Source organism: Mustela nivalis (genome assembly GCF_964662115.1).
Source record: "Mustela nivalis genome assembly, chromosome: 12".
Lineage (NCBI taxonomy): Eukaryota > Metazoa > Chordata > Mammalia > Carnivora > Mustelidae > Mustela > Mustela nivalis.
In genome coordinates, this window is record NC_139031.1 from 70,570,907 (window position 1) to 70,587,866 (window position 16,960).

General features: G+C 40.5%; 1 protein-coding gene across 4 annotated transcripts in view; it reads right to left on the minus strand.

Moving 5' to 3' along the window:
* Nucleotides 1–11,245, minus strand: part of CDK14 (cyclin dependent kinase 14) — a 575,914-nt gene extending 564,669 nt beyond the window's left edge. For 3 of the 4 annotated variants that reach the window (XM_082692296.1, XM_082692295.1, XM_082692297.1), the window contains exons 1-2: nt 10,501–11,234; nt 3,874–3,905 (exon numbers count right to left, since the gene is read on the minus strand). In XM_082692296.1, the coding sequence (XP_082548422.1) occupies nt 3,874–3,905; nt 10,501–10,591 (123 nt within the window). In that variant the 5' untranslated portion in view covers nt 10,592–11,234. Of the gene's footprint in view, nt 1–3,873; nt 3,906–10,500 lie in introns of all 4 variants that reach the window. The other variant, XM_082692298.1, reaches the window with a different exon arrangement.
* Nucleotides 11,246–16,960: the final 5,715 nt, after the last annotated feature.

A 16,960-nucleotide genomic window follows, 5' to 3' on the forward strand; every position in this document is an offset into this window, starting at 1 on the left:
CACCAAGCAGAGTCAACACTTTGTTCTGGCAATTCACTGAAGCTAAAATAACAAAGGCATGAAGCAGAACAAAAACTACACAACTTAACCTTTTTAATTTACACAAGAACAATTCATAAACTGTTGTGGCTTTAGACATTTCTAACTCTTTCTATACACATATATTTATACTTACTCCGAATTTTTTACTTCCAAAGTCCGAAAAGTTTTATGCAGAGTCCTTTTATGCTGGAAGAGATTAACTGTGTTTTCTTACCTTTTATATTTTAGGTCTCATTTTAAAACAAATCACTAAATAAAAAAATAAGATTCAAAACCTTCCTTCAAGTCATAGTACAGTACTGTTCACTGGCACAGGGAAAATAGGACCACTCAGGGGACATGGCCCAGGACATCTATTAGGGACAAAAAAGTGAGGAAAATTCAGAAAGTTCTGCAACTTTATAGAAAGATATAAGGATATCCTTATAAATGGTTAGTCTATCCATCAAATATATAAAGCCTACAGAACATAAAACGCTTCCTATTTTAATCAGGGCCCAGATATATAATGAATGAAGGGGAAAATGACTGTCCTCTCCCAAAATATGATGGGCTTCAACAAAAGTTCCTACTCCAACAAAAATGCCTATTGTAAACATGCCTTCATACTTAACTTCCAAAGTACCTCATCTCTCTCTACAATAGCCATTAGAATACTATTTCTGAATATAATTAATTCTAGGCTGCTTATAAAAATTTGCAATCATGGTATTTCAGCCTATTTAAGAATAAATGAGTATTTCAAATAGATATACATCTCTTTTTCTCCCCTCTTCAAGGTCAAACATTTACACATACCCTAGAAAAAACCTCTGTAGCAATCAGGAAGCAGCAACTAAACTCTAGCCTTGAGGAAAGGAGCCCTCTGTCTCATAAATCCTGAGTAAGAAGAGTTGCCACACCTTGATGCCTATCTAAGAAGCTGACCCAGCCCCCACGGTTCAAGAGTCAAGTCTTTCCTGAATTCCAACAGGCTACAAGAGGAAAAGAAGACCAAGACATGGGTTCAAGAAAATGTTTAAGAGTGTAGTCTAAAGACAGTCATAGAACAACTTGGTGACCTTCTGTTTACTTCATCAAAGACCTGGTGCTCTTTTCTGATCTTAGTAAAACTGTAAGTTCGTGTTGATGGCTATGAAGGATTTTTGCCTACATCGAAAGATTCAGGAAGAAAATTCAAGATGATCATCTACTGACTGGTTTTACAAATGAGAAAACTGAATGGCTAGAAACTGGCAAAGGAGAATCCACCTGGTCTAACATTCGGTTCAATACTCTCCTAATTAGCAACAGATATTTACTCACATTCAACAGATATTTATTGAATGTTAAACGTGCAAGACACCTGAAGGTTATAAAGCTGAACCGTAGGCATCCTCTCGAAGAGTCTAAAAAGTGATGGGTTTCAGATATTTTCAGTTTTAATATGTAAATCATCATATGAAGCCTCATACAGAATTTCAAAGGAGTATCGGAAAGTAACTCTCCTTATAGCTCTAATTAGTTTTGAACTAAATCTTTCCTTCCTCCTTATAGCCCTTCCAAGTACAGGTGATGTTATGGTGAGAACAACGGTAAGGAGATGATGATGATGATGATGATGATGATGATAATGATGGCGGCGACCGGCAAGGAGGAACATAAGGACATGACAACACCAACTATGAGACATGATGTGTCCATCACTGACTGTAACCTCTACATACTTAGCTTATTTAATCTTCACAACAATCTTAGAAGGGAGATAAATATCTCTACTAGATAAAAGGTTTGGAAAAAGTCAGTCAATTGCCCCTGAGAGGGTAGTTGCCTTCCGGAGTTCCAGTTTACACCCAGGCATGCCTTTACTACCATCCTAGATGTCTGACCCCTGGCCCTTACCATAAATTACCTGGAAATTCTCTGGCCCCTGTGGACGTCAGTTTCTTCATCAGTGAAATGAGGAAGTTGACCATGTGATTTCCAACATCTCTTCCAGGTATACCATTCTATAATTTACTAATTTGAGGTTTTTAACCAATCTCTTGTGATGCAGAGAAAGGAAATACTTTGTAAAAGCTAAGAATAATTTTGCCCCAAATTACAAAATCCAGACCTTTGTGCAGAGGTGTCTGGGGAAAGGAGGTTAGCTTGTTACGGGATTGATATATCCGTAACTTTCATCTGGGTTCCAGCCTCAGAGTTTTTTGAAAGCTAATCGCACAGCCACATGACAAAATGACATGCAGGCATTAACAATGGCTTTTAAACTAAACAGGAGGTTTTTCAAAACCCTAATAATGATTAGAAGTCCTCTGTGAAAACATGGGAAAATACCATGTTATTGCTTACAAGAAAAAAAGCAGGATGTAATATATGGCTTGTGTTTTTTTGTTTCTGAACAAGGAGAAAGAAGCATGAAGAACATTCAACAGTGGCTGTAGCTAGGTAATAGGATTGGGAGATTTTTCTTTCTCCTCTTCCTTATTTTTCTTCCTTATGTAAGGTTAAATTACCTCTATAATTAGAGGGGAGACTTTTCTTTTAAAAAGAGAGAAAAGGTGTCCAACATTCTCACACTGATTTCTCTGAGAAGAAAAAATTCTCCTAAAAACATCTCAGTAACACTGCAGAAATTCCAGAAATACAGGTTTAGAGGAGAACATCATTATTACCCACTACAGATAGGGAGGAAAATAGTCCTCTATTGCTTCAGATCTAGAATAACTAAGTTTTACAGGATGTTTAAGGACTCCTGGTAGGGAAAGTTGCTCTGGAGTCCAGGGACCTGAAGCTCCACAGAGCTGGGCACCAGGAAGAAAAGATCAGGTGCATCAGACAAAGCAGCCAACCATGAGAGCCAAAGGTCACCGGCCCCATCCAGAAATCCCAATCTAGAGCAGGTTCTCTCTGAGTGGTGCTGCCCTACCACCGCCAACCACAAGGTCAAGGGGACTTTCATAAGCACAAATGTCCTCTCTTCTCTGAAGCACAACAGCAGAGGGAGCACAGGAAGCATATTTCATGGAACCAGCAAATGTTAAATCAAACCACCAGAGCCAAACTACTCTAGGCTCCATTAGGCTGCAGGATAAGCACGTTGGGTGTACACATACCACTGTGTTCACAATAAACTCCCAATATGCATGCACACATGGCCCAGGTTACAACACAGATCAATAACTGTGGCTTTGGATGGTGACAATGAAACACTTCACTCTATAGCACTCATGAGAATATTTTGTAAACACACTGTGTCTCTGGTGATTCCCACTGATACTACACGCAACTCAGGAAAGAATACAATTTAAAAATCACATTCAACATGCTATTAATTACATAGGAACCCTCAGTCTTATTGGAACAGACTTTTTTTGCTACTTTGTAGCAAGAAGATAAAGACAGATCTGATATACAAAGACTAGAAAAACTAGAACAGGAAAAGTCAGCTTCTCCTCTGGGAGTCTGACACACAATATGTGGCATCAGCATCACATCACACCCTGATTCAAGGGAGGGCTACAGGGAGCCGTGGTGCCCATCTCGCCAACAACTCCAGACTTGCCCTAAGCACCCACATCTGGGCTTTGCCAGCTCCACCACCATCAAGAAGGCAGCAGTACAAAGGCTGGCGGGTATCTTTTATTCATTTAAAAAGACATATTTCTGTTGACTCCTACCAAAACTCACTGGAATGATTACATAAAACTGAAAATAATATAATGTAACTAGAGAGATGTCATCTTTTTTTTTTCAAGGCATTTTTTTTCCCTAAGTGCGAAGTTGGCACCTATTAACTGTACCTGGCGGTAATTAAATACATCTAACATTAGATAAAGAAATTTAACCTACCTCATCAAAGGTGGTGTCGTCTTTCTTCAAAGCTATAAAATAAAAAGGGAAAGGAAACAGTTATTGTGAAACATCTCAAAGAGACTAAGCATCTAAGCCCTAGAAAACAGAAAGAAAACAAAGCAGTATGGTGTTTTCATTTCAGAAAGTAAAACTGTACCCCAACCTGAATAACAATGTTATCATACAAATAGGAAAGCTGCAAATGAGACAGAGAATGGCACAGCACGCATCTTTGTGAAACACTTTCATAAATATGTAAATGGATGATCCTCCTAAGTATGGAAAAGAAGTATGTGTATCTTTCCCCTAGCTCTTCTTCAGTAGGAAAATGTTTTAATGAAAAGTAGGAAAGCATCAAAAAGTAATTGTAAAGAAATTTCCCCTTCAACTTCTGGGTTTTGAGCATATCTCATCAGGCACTGTGTGTGGTCCTCCCAAACCCATTGTCAGGATGACACCCGCTCTGCAGAGTGCCCTGAATGAGATTTTCATGCCGTGAGAAGTTTAAGTACACTGAGTAAAGACTCAGCATGTAAAATAAGCACTGCAGAGACATAATTCAAGCATTTCAGCATGATCTATTTTACAACAAAGTATCACCAAAGGGAACAATACATTCAGAATATTTTATGAGTTAACAAATACTTAAAATTTATTTAAATATGCATGGCTTCAGAATTGGAATTTTATTACTCTAAAGAGAAAGAGAAGTATTTCATGCATTGTTGGGAAACACCCTAGTTCCTTAAATCCTACAATTACTTGGAATGTTTCATATTAAGGAGAATGCACAAAGGAGCTAATTTAGCTGAAACCACTTGTTGGAGAAATGTTTCCAATTTATAGAATTGTGCATAGGTGTTTACTGGTCTATAGTAGAGTGTTCTAGTCAGGATAGAAGCACTTGTGTAGCTCTTACTTGGAAAGCTACGTTCTAACAAAAGCAATGGAAGCAAATCATGTTAGCAATTAAGCTCTGAGAGAAGTCATGTGCTTAAACTGAAGCCATCATTTCAGAGCTTATACTATATAGCCGAGCAATCTTGAATAGGATATTTTGTTTCCTACTATAGATGTGGTTGTAAAGAGTTAAGGTGGATGAGGGTAGACTGAGGGAGATAAAATGTTACTGAAAGTTTAATGCTTAGTTTTTCTCTTTTTTGCCTAAGAAACTGATCTCTAATAAATTTCTCTACTTGCTTTAATGGAGGACAACTTCTTCTGAATGAAAAATTAAAAGACAGCCCTTTCTCCTAGTTTCAAATGGCTTATCTTGCATTCAATTACTTACACACATTTTATTATGTATTTGCTTTAACTTACATTAAATCTAAAATTAGCTATTTTGATGGAAAGTTGTAAGAGCCTAGATGATTCTTAATGGCTATATTTTAAGTCAGAATGTAAAACTTCTAATCTAGAAGGCTTTCTTTAAATATCAGCCAACCATGTTACTAAACTACAACCCTCACTTCCCTCAAACCTAAGGCATGTCCTCTAATCAACATACTTGAGTGGGGATTCCTAGATAACATATTAGTGACCTACAGAAATATAGGCAAGTTGTTCCATTTTAAAAAAAAGAGGGGGGGGATAAGAACTGATTACCTCATTGATTTCAAATACAAAGTCAATCACCGTACAGCCTCATACCCAGCTCATTTAACAAAGATTAATGAAAAAATATGTGGCTGTCGTGCAAGATGCAAAGCTAAAGCACCAGTCTTATAATTCACAGCACAAACTTTCTATACTTTATTTACTTGGGACATGATAAAAGTTCCCAAATTTAACCACAGGTTTTCTTATGCAAAGCATCCAACTGGAACTACTATCCACTACTAGTCGATACAATCCTTCGAGGAAGGATTCTGCAAACAGAATGAAGATCCTCAAGCTGAGAAAGCAAAAACCTAAAATGTCTTCGACATCTGGACAGGACTATTTCTTGCTGGCCTAAGTCCTTCACCATACTGGATAAAGAGGTGGGGTCTGAGGGCAAAAAGAGAAGGAAGAAACAGAAGAGGAATTGCAGGTGTATTTTCTAAAATATAAGGAGCAGGAAACTAGATTCTCTCCCTGGCACTCTATTCTCAAGCCCAAGATACCATAGGGAAGAATATTTTAAGACCAAAAAATCTACAGCTTCGTTGAAACCCTTTATAAGTAGATCGACACCTTATTCAGTTTCTTATAAATATTGAATCCTTGGCCTGAAGAGCAGTTAACAGTAACAACAAAGGCCAATTAAAGATGTCTCTGCCAAATATTTATCAGGTCATTGATGAATAAACTCTGACCTAAACAAGCACAAAACATCTCATTATTGATTATATTCCCTGATTGTCATTAATCATTCATGTAAATGTAAACTCACAACTATCTTTGACGATGACTTGAAACAGCACGCATATCACATTTTTATAGGTTAACAAAGGGGTATATATTAAATCATTTATGATAACCAGGTATCCTATGTAGTCCTCTGCTCAGACATTGCTTCCTCTAGACAGCTTTCCATGATCTCACCAAGACTAAAGTGGTATCCTTCCTATATTCTCCAACAGCAAATCATGCTAATCTTCCTGGTAAAATCTGTCACTCTATATTGCCAATGCCCATTCATTGGTGTGTATTCTCTTAAAGTCCTCAAGAACTGTAACAGTGGCCACTCAGTCTGAATGTCAGCACACTATCTGGCACATACGAGCTACTCAATAATTATTTGTTAAATTAATGAGTTCTACCTCAATGGCAAAATCATAGCCTCTTACAATTTGAGACACAAATGCTAAAGTTTTGGCATATGAAAACAACATACACTTTTCTGTTATGAAAAGATCATAGATAAAAATTCCATTTCATTAAAATCTTCTGACACTACTTTGGGAGAGAATATGGTACTATATTTTAATTCTGTACCTGAACCTTTACCATTAAGAATGGACTTAGCAAATGACAGCTGAACCCCACATTACATACTTACAGCATAAGGTAACAAACCCCGAAACTCGGTGTATCCATAGCCTCTTCATTTCATTCAGCTTTCTCACAAACTACACTTTTTAGAGAAATGGTATAGACAGGGTTCATCTCTAGTATCACAGAGTATAAACTTCCTTTCTCAACAAATTAATCCAAGTATGAAGAAATGCATTCAAATGAATATGAAGAAATGCCAGTTTGACCTTAATCTTACACCAGGTATTACAGAAACCCTTCCTCCTCCTAAGCTATCATTAAGAAATTAAAAGAAAGAAGAAAGGAAAAGAGGAAAAGGATTTTAATATAAACTTTTTAACAACTAAGTTCCCATTTGTCATTTTTTATGCTAACCAAAATTTTAAAAAAGAAAGAAAGAAAGAAAAACATGAGACAACTGCAGGAGTTCCTAAATAAGTGAACACACTGACACTATTTAACAGAAAATGGTAAACACTCACCACTGAAATCAGAGGATGACTTTGAAATTCAATTACACCCATCTTTTAAAGAACTGTAACTGTGTTAAAGTCACTCTCTGGCAGATGTCATAAATTAGAGTGCTATGGCTTGAAAGCAAATGTGTTTTATTAGACCTTATATTATATAGTAATCTCAGATCAGCTGTATTTGGGATGGGTAGTGACAAAGTTGACATGATCATTCATGTGTGAAAAAATTAAACATTAGCATTACCACTTTTATATAGTCAAAATTGTTAATAATAAGCATTGAATATCACATACTTTCCAAAATTATCCTCATTTTCTATAGATGACTAATTTCTCATGGCTAAACAATACTGTATATTTTGCCATATAACAAGCTGTACTTTTGAATCATACTAAAAAAGCAAAATTAAGTCAGTATGTTTATTTCAAAAGCCATCACAGATTGGTTAAAAGGAATGAATATATTGAAATGTCAGATTATTTAACAAGAATAAACCATTCACTCTTTGGTGAATGGAGTACCATTGGTACTCATGAAGTACCAATGAAGACAAGAGGAAGAGGGGGAATAAACAGAAATGGGAAGGAAGAATATCAGCCCCCAGTACTGTTCTTCACATGCACTAGATATTTTATGTGTCCTACCTGATTTATTCTTCACAACAACCTTGAGAAAATTCATACATGTGGACTCTGGGGTTTAGGGATATTCTGCTAATTGCCCAAGGCACACACACAGCAAGCTGGGAAAACAGGGTTCAAACCCAAACCAGACTAACTCCAAAACCCATCCTGTTTTTAGACTATGAAGTCAGTAGCCACTTCTTCCCCTCATTTCTCTTGCTTCCAACCTAGAAGATCAATCACGTCAATATGATATAATCACCAATAATAACATTACAAACACCTATTGAGTCTGCACTACATACCACGCAGGACATCATATGCATTATTTCTCTAAGTGCCAGTAATAAAACTGAGTTGTATATGGAAAAACTGAAGCTCAGAAGTTGAGGGACCTGTCCAAGGTCACATAGCTACAAGTGGCAAGATGGCAAATCCCCAATGGTCTGACACACACAGCCCACACACTTAATCTATGCAGTACATAATTCCAGAGTAAAAATTCCATTCAATAGCCTCAAGCACCTTAAAATCTTTACATAATCAAACTGATTTTATCGTTTTGTAACTCTGCAAATAAAATATAAAGAAAATACATAGATAATAGATTAATTTTTCTGTAACCCCATTTCCAATGCATGTCTTGGGTTTGCTATACAAGCATAACCACATAAGACCTCTTTATCTCCTTTTACAGTTCTCCAGAATGAGAGTTAGCTACTATGCAGAATCATGACCTTCCATCAATACAAGAAACAATCAGTTATGTTCACTGCACTGTATTGTTTCTGAGAGCGAGGAAGTAAAATCTACCAGATCTTAGAAGATATTTTAACAAGTGCTGGAATCAAAAGGAGTTTCACATCACTAAATCTCAGTAAGCTAGAAAATCCAATTAACTGTAATACCCCCATTTGCCAGCATTGTAGTTAATCCAAATTTTACTGATTGTCTATCAAAATCTTGAAATCGCTTAAACATAAAGAATTTTTGTATTAATGTCCTTGGTTTTTTACTGAGATTCAACTGCAATGAATTATTTAACACAAACTGGAAGGGCTCCAAGAGAGTCATTAGCATTAGTAAATATACAGTTAATGTGTTTTAGAACAGGGCTTAATGGACTCCAGAACCTGCCTTTGTAATGGTTTGGGTCCTGAGCTGAACATCCTCCTCAAAAATGCACACCAACTCAACACCTTGCTCTCTCACATTCCTCCTGGCTTCAAACTTCATTTGCATGTAGAAACTCTTCATATGCATCCCTAAGTAAAAGTGAAACTGCAAATACCCAATACATGTAATAAGTAAAACCAGGATTAAATATTGCTTTCACACCATAACTTTACAGTCATTTTGGGAGAGACTTCGTATACCAACAGGAAATATTAAGGTAAAGGAAACTGGCTAAATTTTGATCCATTATTTTCTCTTACTTGAACAAAGTTTGCATATTTTAGAGTGCACTTATAGAATGATTTTTAAAGGAAGGGATAGAAGGATGACTACAATACTCAAATGCACCCCAGGAGTTTATTTTAAGGAATTTAAGTACCTTATGCTTAATTTCCATTAACACGTTCATTAACATGGATGACATGTTAAATAAGTGAAACAAAGGCTAGAAGGCTTCTTGGGGAGTCTGAGGGGTTATTTTTAGTGCTTGTATGATTCTCTTGCTGCAAACAGTTACCTATATAAATAAAAGTTATAATGTTAGAGGAAGCAACCACCGTCTTAAAGGGGGTTTTCTATGGCCAATCCAAAAAAGCTAAGAAAACCATTCCACATAATAAGGTTGTCACCCAGTTACAGTTTGTGACATGGATTTATTCTTAACTGTCCTAAACATTTCTCGGTCGTTTTTTATTTGTAGATCAGTTGGTTGGTTGGCTGACTGGTTTAAAGACAATAGCTCTGGAGCTTTGGCACGTATATCTAAGAAGTTCGGGACACTTATTCCTAAATGTTCAGAGAAGTTCACAGCGCGCATTTATTTGCTGCAATGGAAAGATTCAGAGAGCTTGGGACGGAACAGACACATCTCGCTTTCGAGGACCCGAAGTACCGAACAAAAGGTCCCAAGGTATCTGCCCCACTTCCTTTTAGGTTAGATGTGTTAAACAATAACAGGGCACAGCTCCGCGTCTCGCCAATTTTCAAAGCTAAATTATTGACTAAACACTCCAGGGCAGAGCCTGCGCGCAAAAAAAAAAATAGCAAGTAACCCAGGCGACCGCGCAGCCGGGTGCGCAGCGGGGCCCGGGGAGTCCCATCGCCTGTCCACCGCAGGCGCGACAGCCCGAGCGCCAGTGGCGAGAGACGGAACCCAAATTGTAGGCTAAGATCATCCACAAACGAACCCCGAGATCCTAAAGGAGAGGGGTGTCTCTCCTTTCCACTGTCGCCCTCCCCCCAGGTCCGGGCACTGCTCCCTCCACCGACCGCTCGCAGCGCACCCCACGCCGGCCCGGGTGGCCGCTGCACTGGTGGTACCAGAAGCGCGGGGAGGCGGCACCGGCGCCGGGGGCGACGGGCCGGGTGCCCGGGGCAGCGCGCCACTCACCAATGCGGCTGAAACTCTCCGACAAAGTTCTCCGCAACTTCTTCATCTTGCCGATCTTCTCGGCGGGCTGCGGCTCAATGAGGTCGCACATCTGGGCGACACTGGGCTCCGGCAACTTCCCCAAACTGGTCCAGAGCGAAGCGCAGACAACGGCGAGGGCGCGCGGCAAGGAGAAGGCGGCGCCTCCTCCTCCTCCTCCTCCTTCACTACCTCCTCCTCCGGCCAGGAGGCGACGCACTGGGCTCGGGAGGCGAGTGGCGAGCTGCAGGCTCCTCTCGGGCCTGGGCCGCTGCTGGGCGGGCGGGGGCGTTCTACGTGGTGCCGGGGGCGGCCGCCATCGCAGCCGCCGCCGCCGTGGCCCCGCGCCGCGCCGCCGCCGCCCGGCTCATTTTCCCTCCTTTGTAACCGAGAGCAGCGCGGCGGGCGGCCGACCGTGGGGGCGGTGCGGCCGGAGGCGGGGCGGGGGCGGGCTGAGCACAAGGTGCGGGAGCCGGGGGTCGCAGGGTGCGCGGGGCACGGGCGGGGAGAAGTTCTCAGCCCCGAGTTTCGGGGATTCGAGAGAAAAGAGCCGCGGCGCGGAACCGCCACCCAACCCCGCCCTCACCGCCCCTCCCGCAGCCTCTGCCCCGCCTTCCCTGGGCAAAGGACCCCGGGCGCGGAACCCCCGCGGGACCTCGGCTCCGGGGCTCGGAGACCGCGTCCTCTTCGGGCCTCTCAGCCCGGCTCACGCCCCCGCGGCGCCCCCTCCCGGCCGCCCCCGCGCTCCTCCCCCGGCCCTGCCCGCCCCGCCCCGCCCCGCCCCGCGCGCTCCGGGACCGGCCCCCGGCCCGGCGGAGGGCCTCGAACAGGCAGGGCTGGCAACTGGCCGCGACTGGGACTCCGTCTCACTATGTGGGGAGGCCCCATGAAGGGAAGGCTCTGGATCGCGGTCATTTATCGGAGTGGTTTTCTCCTTGCCACGAACGCATGTGGAAAGAGCGAGAGGTCGGGGGGAGGAGGTGGCCGCCACCACTGCCTCTGAGTCCGGGAATGGAAAGGCTTGGGGACCGCTCAGGTTTGACAGGGATTCCCCCCCCCCCCCAGTTTTGCCCGGGAGACTATGAAGTGAAAGATCCAAAGGGAAAGGTAGGCCCGTTTTTTAGGGGTCAAGTGCAAGGTAGAAGCGTCATCTCTAACCCCCCAAGGCAGGGCTAATGCTGTTGCCTTCACCCCTGTGTCACTCTGAGTGACTGATGGGAATGTAGATGAAGCTAATTTCTGATATGAACACCCAGTTCCATGGTAAATAGCAAACAGAAGTCCTTCGTCTCTATCAGTTTTAGAATATATTTCCAAATCGAAAGACTTGGAGGCCAAAAAGATTGTGAGCCCTTCTCCCCTTCCCTCAAAAAAATAAAATTTAAAAAGGAGGGGGTTAGGGGAAGTTTTTTAAAATCCCAGAACAAACAGTTCAGGCAGCAAACACACATTGTCTTCATTCTGTTAAAACGTGGTGCAGCGAGCGCTCCAAACGCCAGTCTCCCAGGGGAGAGAGAAGGAAGATGGGGGAGGGCCTGAATGTTGATTTGGGGCCAGCAAACTCCTTATGAATAGAAATTTAGTAATCTTGAGTCATCTGGCTGTGTAAGTAATAAGAGCCTGTGAGCGTGTGACAATCCTGTTTGGTTTAAAGGAAGTTTTGGGGAGTTTGTGTTTTGTTGAAAGACTTTTATCTTAAAACAAAAACTAGCCCCCTGCCTTCCTTAAATTGTGAGGTAGAACACTTGGATTTGTTCTGCTCTGTACTGAGCACATTATAGGGTCTTAATAGATTGCTGCTGATAAAAGACAGGAAGTCAAGGCAAGTGGGGAGCAAAGGAGGGTGGGGAATTCATCAAGAATATGAGTTAAAAATGCGAGGATGTTGGGTCCCAGTGACCATATTTAGATATTACAGGCAGCACCAAGTATGTCCTCAGACAGGAAAAAGTTTGACTTTTACCACTTCCTCCAGTTAGTTAGGGAGAAAGTTATCAGAAGCTATGAATAAAAAGAGAAAAAGCAACCAATCAAAATACTTATGGGTTCTATCTACCAGTCAACAAAGATGAAATAGTTACTAATTTAATAAACTTTGACTACAGGGCGCCTGGGTGGCTCAGTCGGTCAAGCATCTACCTTCAGCTCAGGTCATGATCCCAGGGTCTTGGGAGCAAGCCTCAGGTCCATCTGGCTCTCTCCTCAGGGCATAGCTTTCTTCTCCTTCCCCCTTTCCCTGCCTCTTCCCCTGCCTATGCTCTCTCTCCTTGTCAAATAAATAAATAAAATCTTAAAACAATAAATGAATAAACTTTGACTACTGTATGTCTGTGCCTATCCTATTTACTCTGACAGTGACTATTTCATATACGTAAATACACATACAGATATACATTCTCCATTTCACCTCCCCAGTATTTAATATTTCCAACTCAGGTCAGCTTCTGCCTGAGTAAATCATGTATATCCATAAAAGGTACAGTAGGTAAACATTTTTTAATGAGATAAGTGAGTATGTATTGATGTATAAATATATCTAGGGTTAAGTGAATAAAAAGCATATTAATCATTAACTCATTTGTGGAAGGAAATATACTTATGTTTCTATGTGCGTAGGATATTTCTCTTTAAAAAAGACAAAGGGGCTCCTGGGTGGCCCAGGGTTAATCATCTGATTCTTGATTTCAGCTGAGGCCATGTTTTCAGGGTCATGGGATAGAGCCTTGCATAGGGTCCTGCACTCAGTACGAAATCCTGACTCTCTGCCTTTCCTTCTGCCCTTTCCCCCACTTGTGTACAGTGCTCATTCTCTGTCTCTCTCTCAAATAAATAAAGAAAATTTTCGACGCTCCCTGGTGGTCTAGTGGTTACAGAGCTCTCAAATAAATAAAGAAAATTTTAAAAAGAACAAAGAACTGTGAAGCGTGCATACCCAGAATATAATGTTCCCTTTGCCCTTTATACCTTTAAGCATAATTTGAATGTTTTACCCAAAGAACAGTTACTTATAAATACTAATAAAAATACTAATTTAAAACATAAAAATAAGATTTACTGCATTTTTATCTACCCCACTCCAAAACTTCAGCTCTCCCACCTCTAAAATTACTTCATCAATCACAATAGTATACAATAGTCTACCTAACAGTATACCTAATTGTATACAATAGACCTAACAGGAGAGACAGTCATGGACCAAATAAACTTTGTCAAATATGAATAACCAACTTTCCAATATATGCTTACCAACCCCTTTCTGGGTTATATATTAAAATGGTAAGTTTTGCAAGAAACCGTGACATAAAGAAGGAAATTTTTCACTGGATGCTTTTAAACTGTGAACAGTTATAGGACTCAACTCTTTACACAGTTGTATGTTTCACACATGTCTTCATCCTAGAACGTAAGTTCACTGAGGGCAGGGATCTTAGATCCAAAAAGTACGATGTCTATTTCATAGTGGTTGTAAGTTAAATGTCAAATGAATGTGGGATATATTGCTGCCACTGAGAAGTGATGTGTTGTCCTCAGAAACCAAGATGACTATCCAGCATCTGTGTGGCATATGTATTTTCAGTGGGACGATGGATCTGTGCCAGTTCTCCATCCCAACTTCAGTTCACGAGGTTATAGTTTCGGCTGGCCTGAATTAAAGGTGCAGAATCTGAATACAAACAGATAAGCTGACCTAGAGGCTGAACCCAGCATGGGTTGACCTTAATCAAATTAATCAATTAAAGCATGCATATGGGGGTGCTTTGGTGGCTCAGTGGGTTAAGCCTCTGCTTTCCGCTCAGGTCATGATCTCAGGGTCCTGGAATCGAGCCCGGCATCGGGCTCTCTGCTCAGCTGGGAGCCTGCTTCCTCCTCTCTCTCTGCCTGCCTCTCTGCCTACTTGTGATCTCTGTCTGTCAAGTAAATAAATAAAATCTTAAAAAAAAAAAAATTTAAAGCATGCATATGTATTAATTAGACCTTGAGTGGTAGCAACAGTGGCTGGAGATCCAACTCTTAGTGTTGTGTGGCCTTAGATAAGTAAGTGATGTGCCTACTTTCTTAAAAAGAGGGGCGTGAACTAGATGACCTCAAGGGACATTCATAGCTGCAAAATTCTGATTTTGACTTGAATGGTGATATTTTTCCTCTCCCAGCTTATATACAAGATGGATATATTAATGAGGAGTAATTAACATGCAAATAAGATGGACAAAGACCATCAACAAAAATTATGTGAAATTTAAGATACTTTATTTCTAGTTCTGTTATATATAAATTATTCATCTATTATAAATGGATCTTGTCCATATAAGAAAAATAGCAGACTAATAGGCTGGCAGTAAATTTTAAGGGAATGAATCCTAATCCAAATAAGATGGAATATAGAGGATTTGATTAGAATCTAGAATCCAGCAAAAGCAGAAACAGATTTACTGATCTGAAACAGTGTGAAAAGATATTATAAGTAAAAAACAAAACAAAACAAAAACAAAAAAAACTCCCCAAAACAAGAATGCCAAGCACATGGGGCATAGAGTTGGAAAGTGAAGTTAAAGAGAGAAAGAGAGAAAATGTATGTTTATGAATGTAAAGTTCTCAAATTTAGCCAAAGGGTAAATATTAAGACATACAAGCAGGTTATGATTATTTAAGTGGTAGAATTTACATAATTAGACATCCTCTTAGAAACCTAAACAGTCACCCTAGCTAATTATTTTTAAGATCAAATATCATCCTCCTTTTTTGAACACATCCAGCAGGAACTAAAGTAGCACAAGGTTAAGTGACTTATACCAAGTTCCCAGTGAGTCATCAGTGAAACTGGTACATGGAATCCGAAACTCTTGTCACCAACATTTGTGTTCCAATTCTTGGATAATGTCTAGCCTTAAGAGTTCCTGGGGCTTTTGAGGGTTTTTGTTTTGTTTTGTTTTGTTTCGCTGACATAGAGCAAATTAAAATAAAAAGGGGGAGGAAAATGGAAGTTTGCAGAAACCAGGGTATTCAAACTCATATCAATGGAGCCCCCCAACGCTCCCCCACCCTGTTCTAAAGCCATCCATTGCCTAGTGACTCCTAATTTCAATCCTTTTCACATTTCCAGAATCACTCACTGTTGCCACAAATCTCCAGGCTTGTGCAGGAATAATACCTATATTGTCTGATAGTTTTATAGGTAATTCTATAGTTGTTCATCATATATTCAAGAGACCTAGGGACCTAAGTAATTGATTTGCTTGCAAATGGCTGTAGTAAGAACAAAGAAGCTGCCAAAACATCCAAATGATGTCAAGTGTAAATTAGCTCAGAATAGTTCTGAAGGAAATAAACTACAAGGGTCAAGGCATGCACTGAAATACTGGTAAATTGCCCTGTCATATTAAACCATGCTTAAATAAATGTTATCGTTACCTCATTCCTGCTTTCCATTATTATATCATTTGTACAATGGAAGTCCATATAAGAAAATACCAACCACCATTTCTAATGAAGACACAAGTCGCTTAATTAGGCCCTTTGGTGTTATTTGTATGTGTGATATAGATGTGTCATTAAGAAAGGGTCCCCATTTATGACTGTCATTCATTTCACTGCATCATGTTCCACATCCATCAGAATTAAATTTCAGGGATCAGTTCTGTAATTGATCTCTAGATATGGATGTGAAAGCGGTCAGAAGCTAATGCTTTAGGGAATCAAAACCTCATGCCTTTTGGTCAGTCTAGACAAGTTCTATTAGGGGCAATTAAGTTCAGAAACACAGGTCTTCCATCAAAAAATCCTAACCTTTCTTTCCAAGGCCCTTGACAGCTCATCTGCATTCACATGCCTTTTTTTTTTTTTTTAAGATTTTACTTATTTACTTGAGAGAGAGAGGGCATGAGTGGGAGAGGGGCAGCAGGAGAGGAACAGAGGGGCAGAGAGAAGCAGACTCCCCACCAGGCAAGAAGCCCGATGCCGGGCTCAATCCCAGGACTTGAGTTGAAGGCAGGGGCCTAACCCACTGAGCCACCCAGGGGCCCCTCACATGCCTATTCTAATCAAGTGTTTATTAGCCAGAAAAAGTGTCCATGGGATATTTATATTGATGGAATCATCAGACATCTCATTTGCTAGCTAAACTCACTATTATTTTTAAATGTAATTAAGATACTTACAGTTTTATAATAGGGTATAAATTGATGATCTCATTTTAGCCTACACTACTCCAAGAGGCACTATCATTAGCACTACTTTACACAAGTAAATGGGCGTAGAGATGCCTAGAGACCATCCCCAAGATCATTACACAGCATCCGGTTTTAGACTTGAGACACTGGTTTGGTTACCAAAAACTTTTCTCTTATAAAACATTTTTGTAGGGCACCTGGGTGGCTCAGTGGGTTAAAGCCTCTGCCTTTGGCTCAGGTCACAATCTCAGGGTCCTAGGATCATCAAGTCCCAA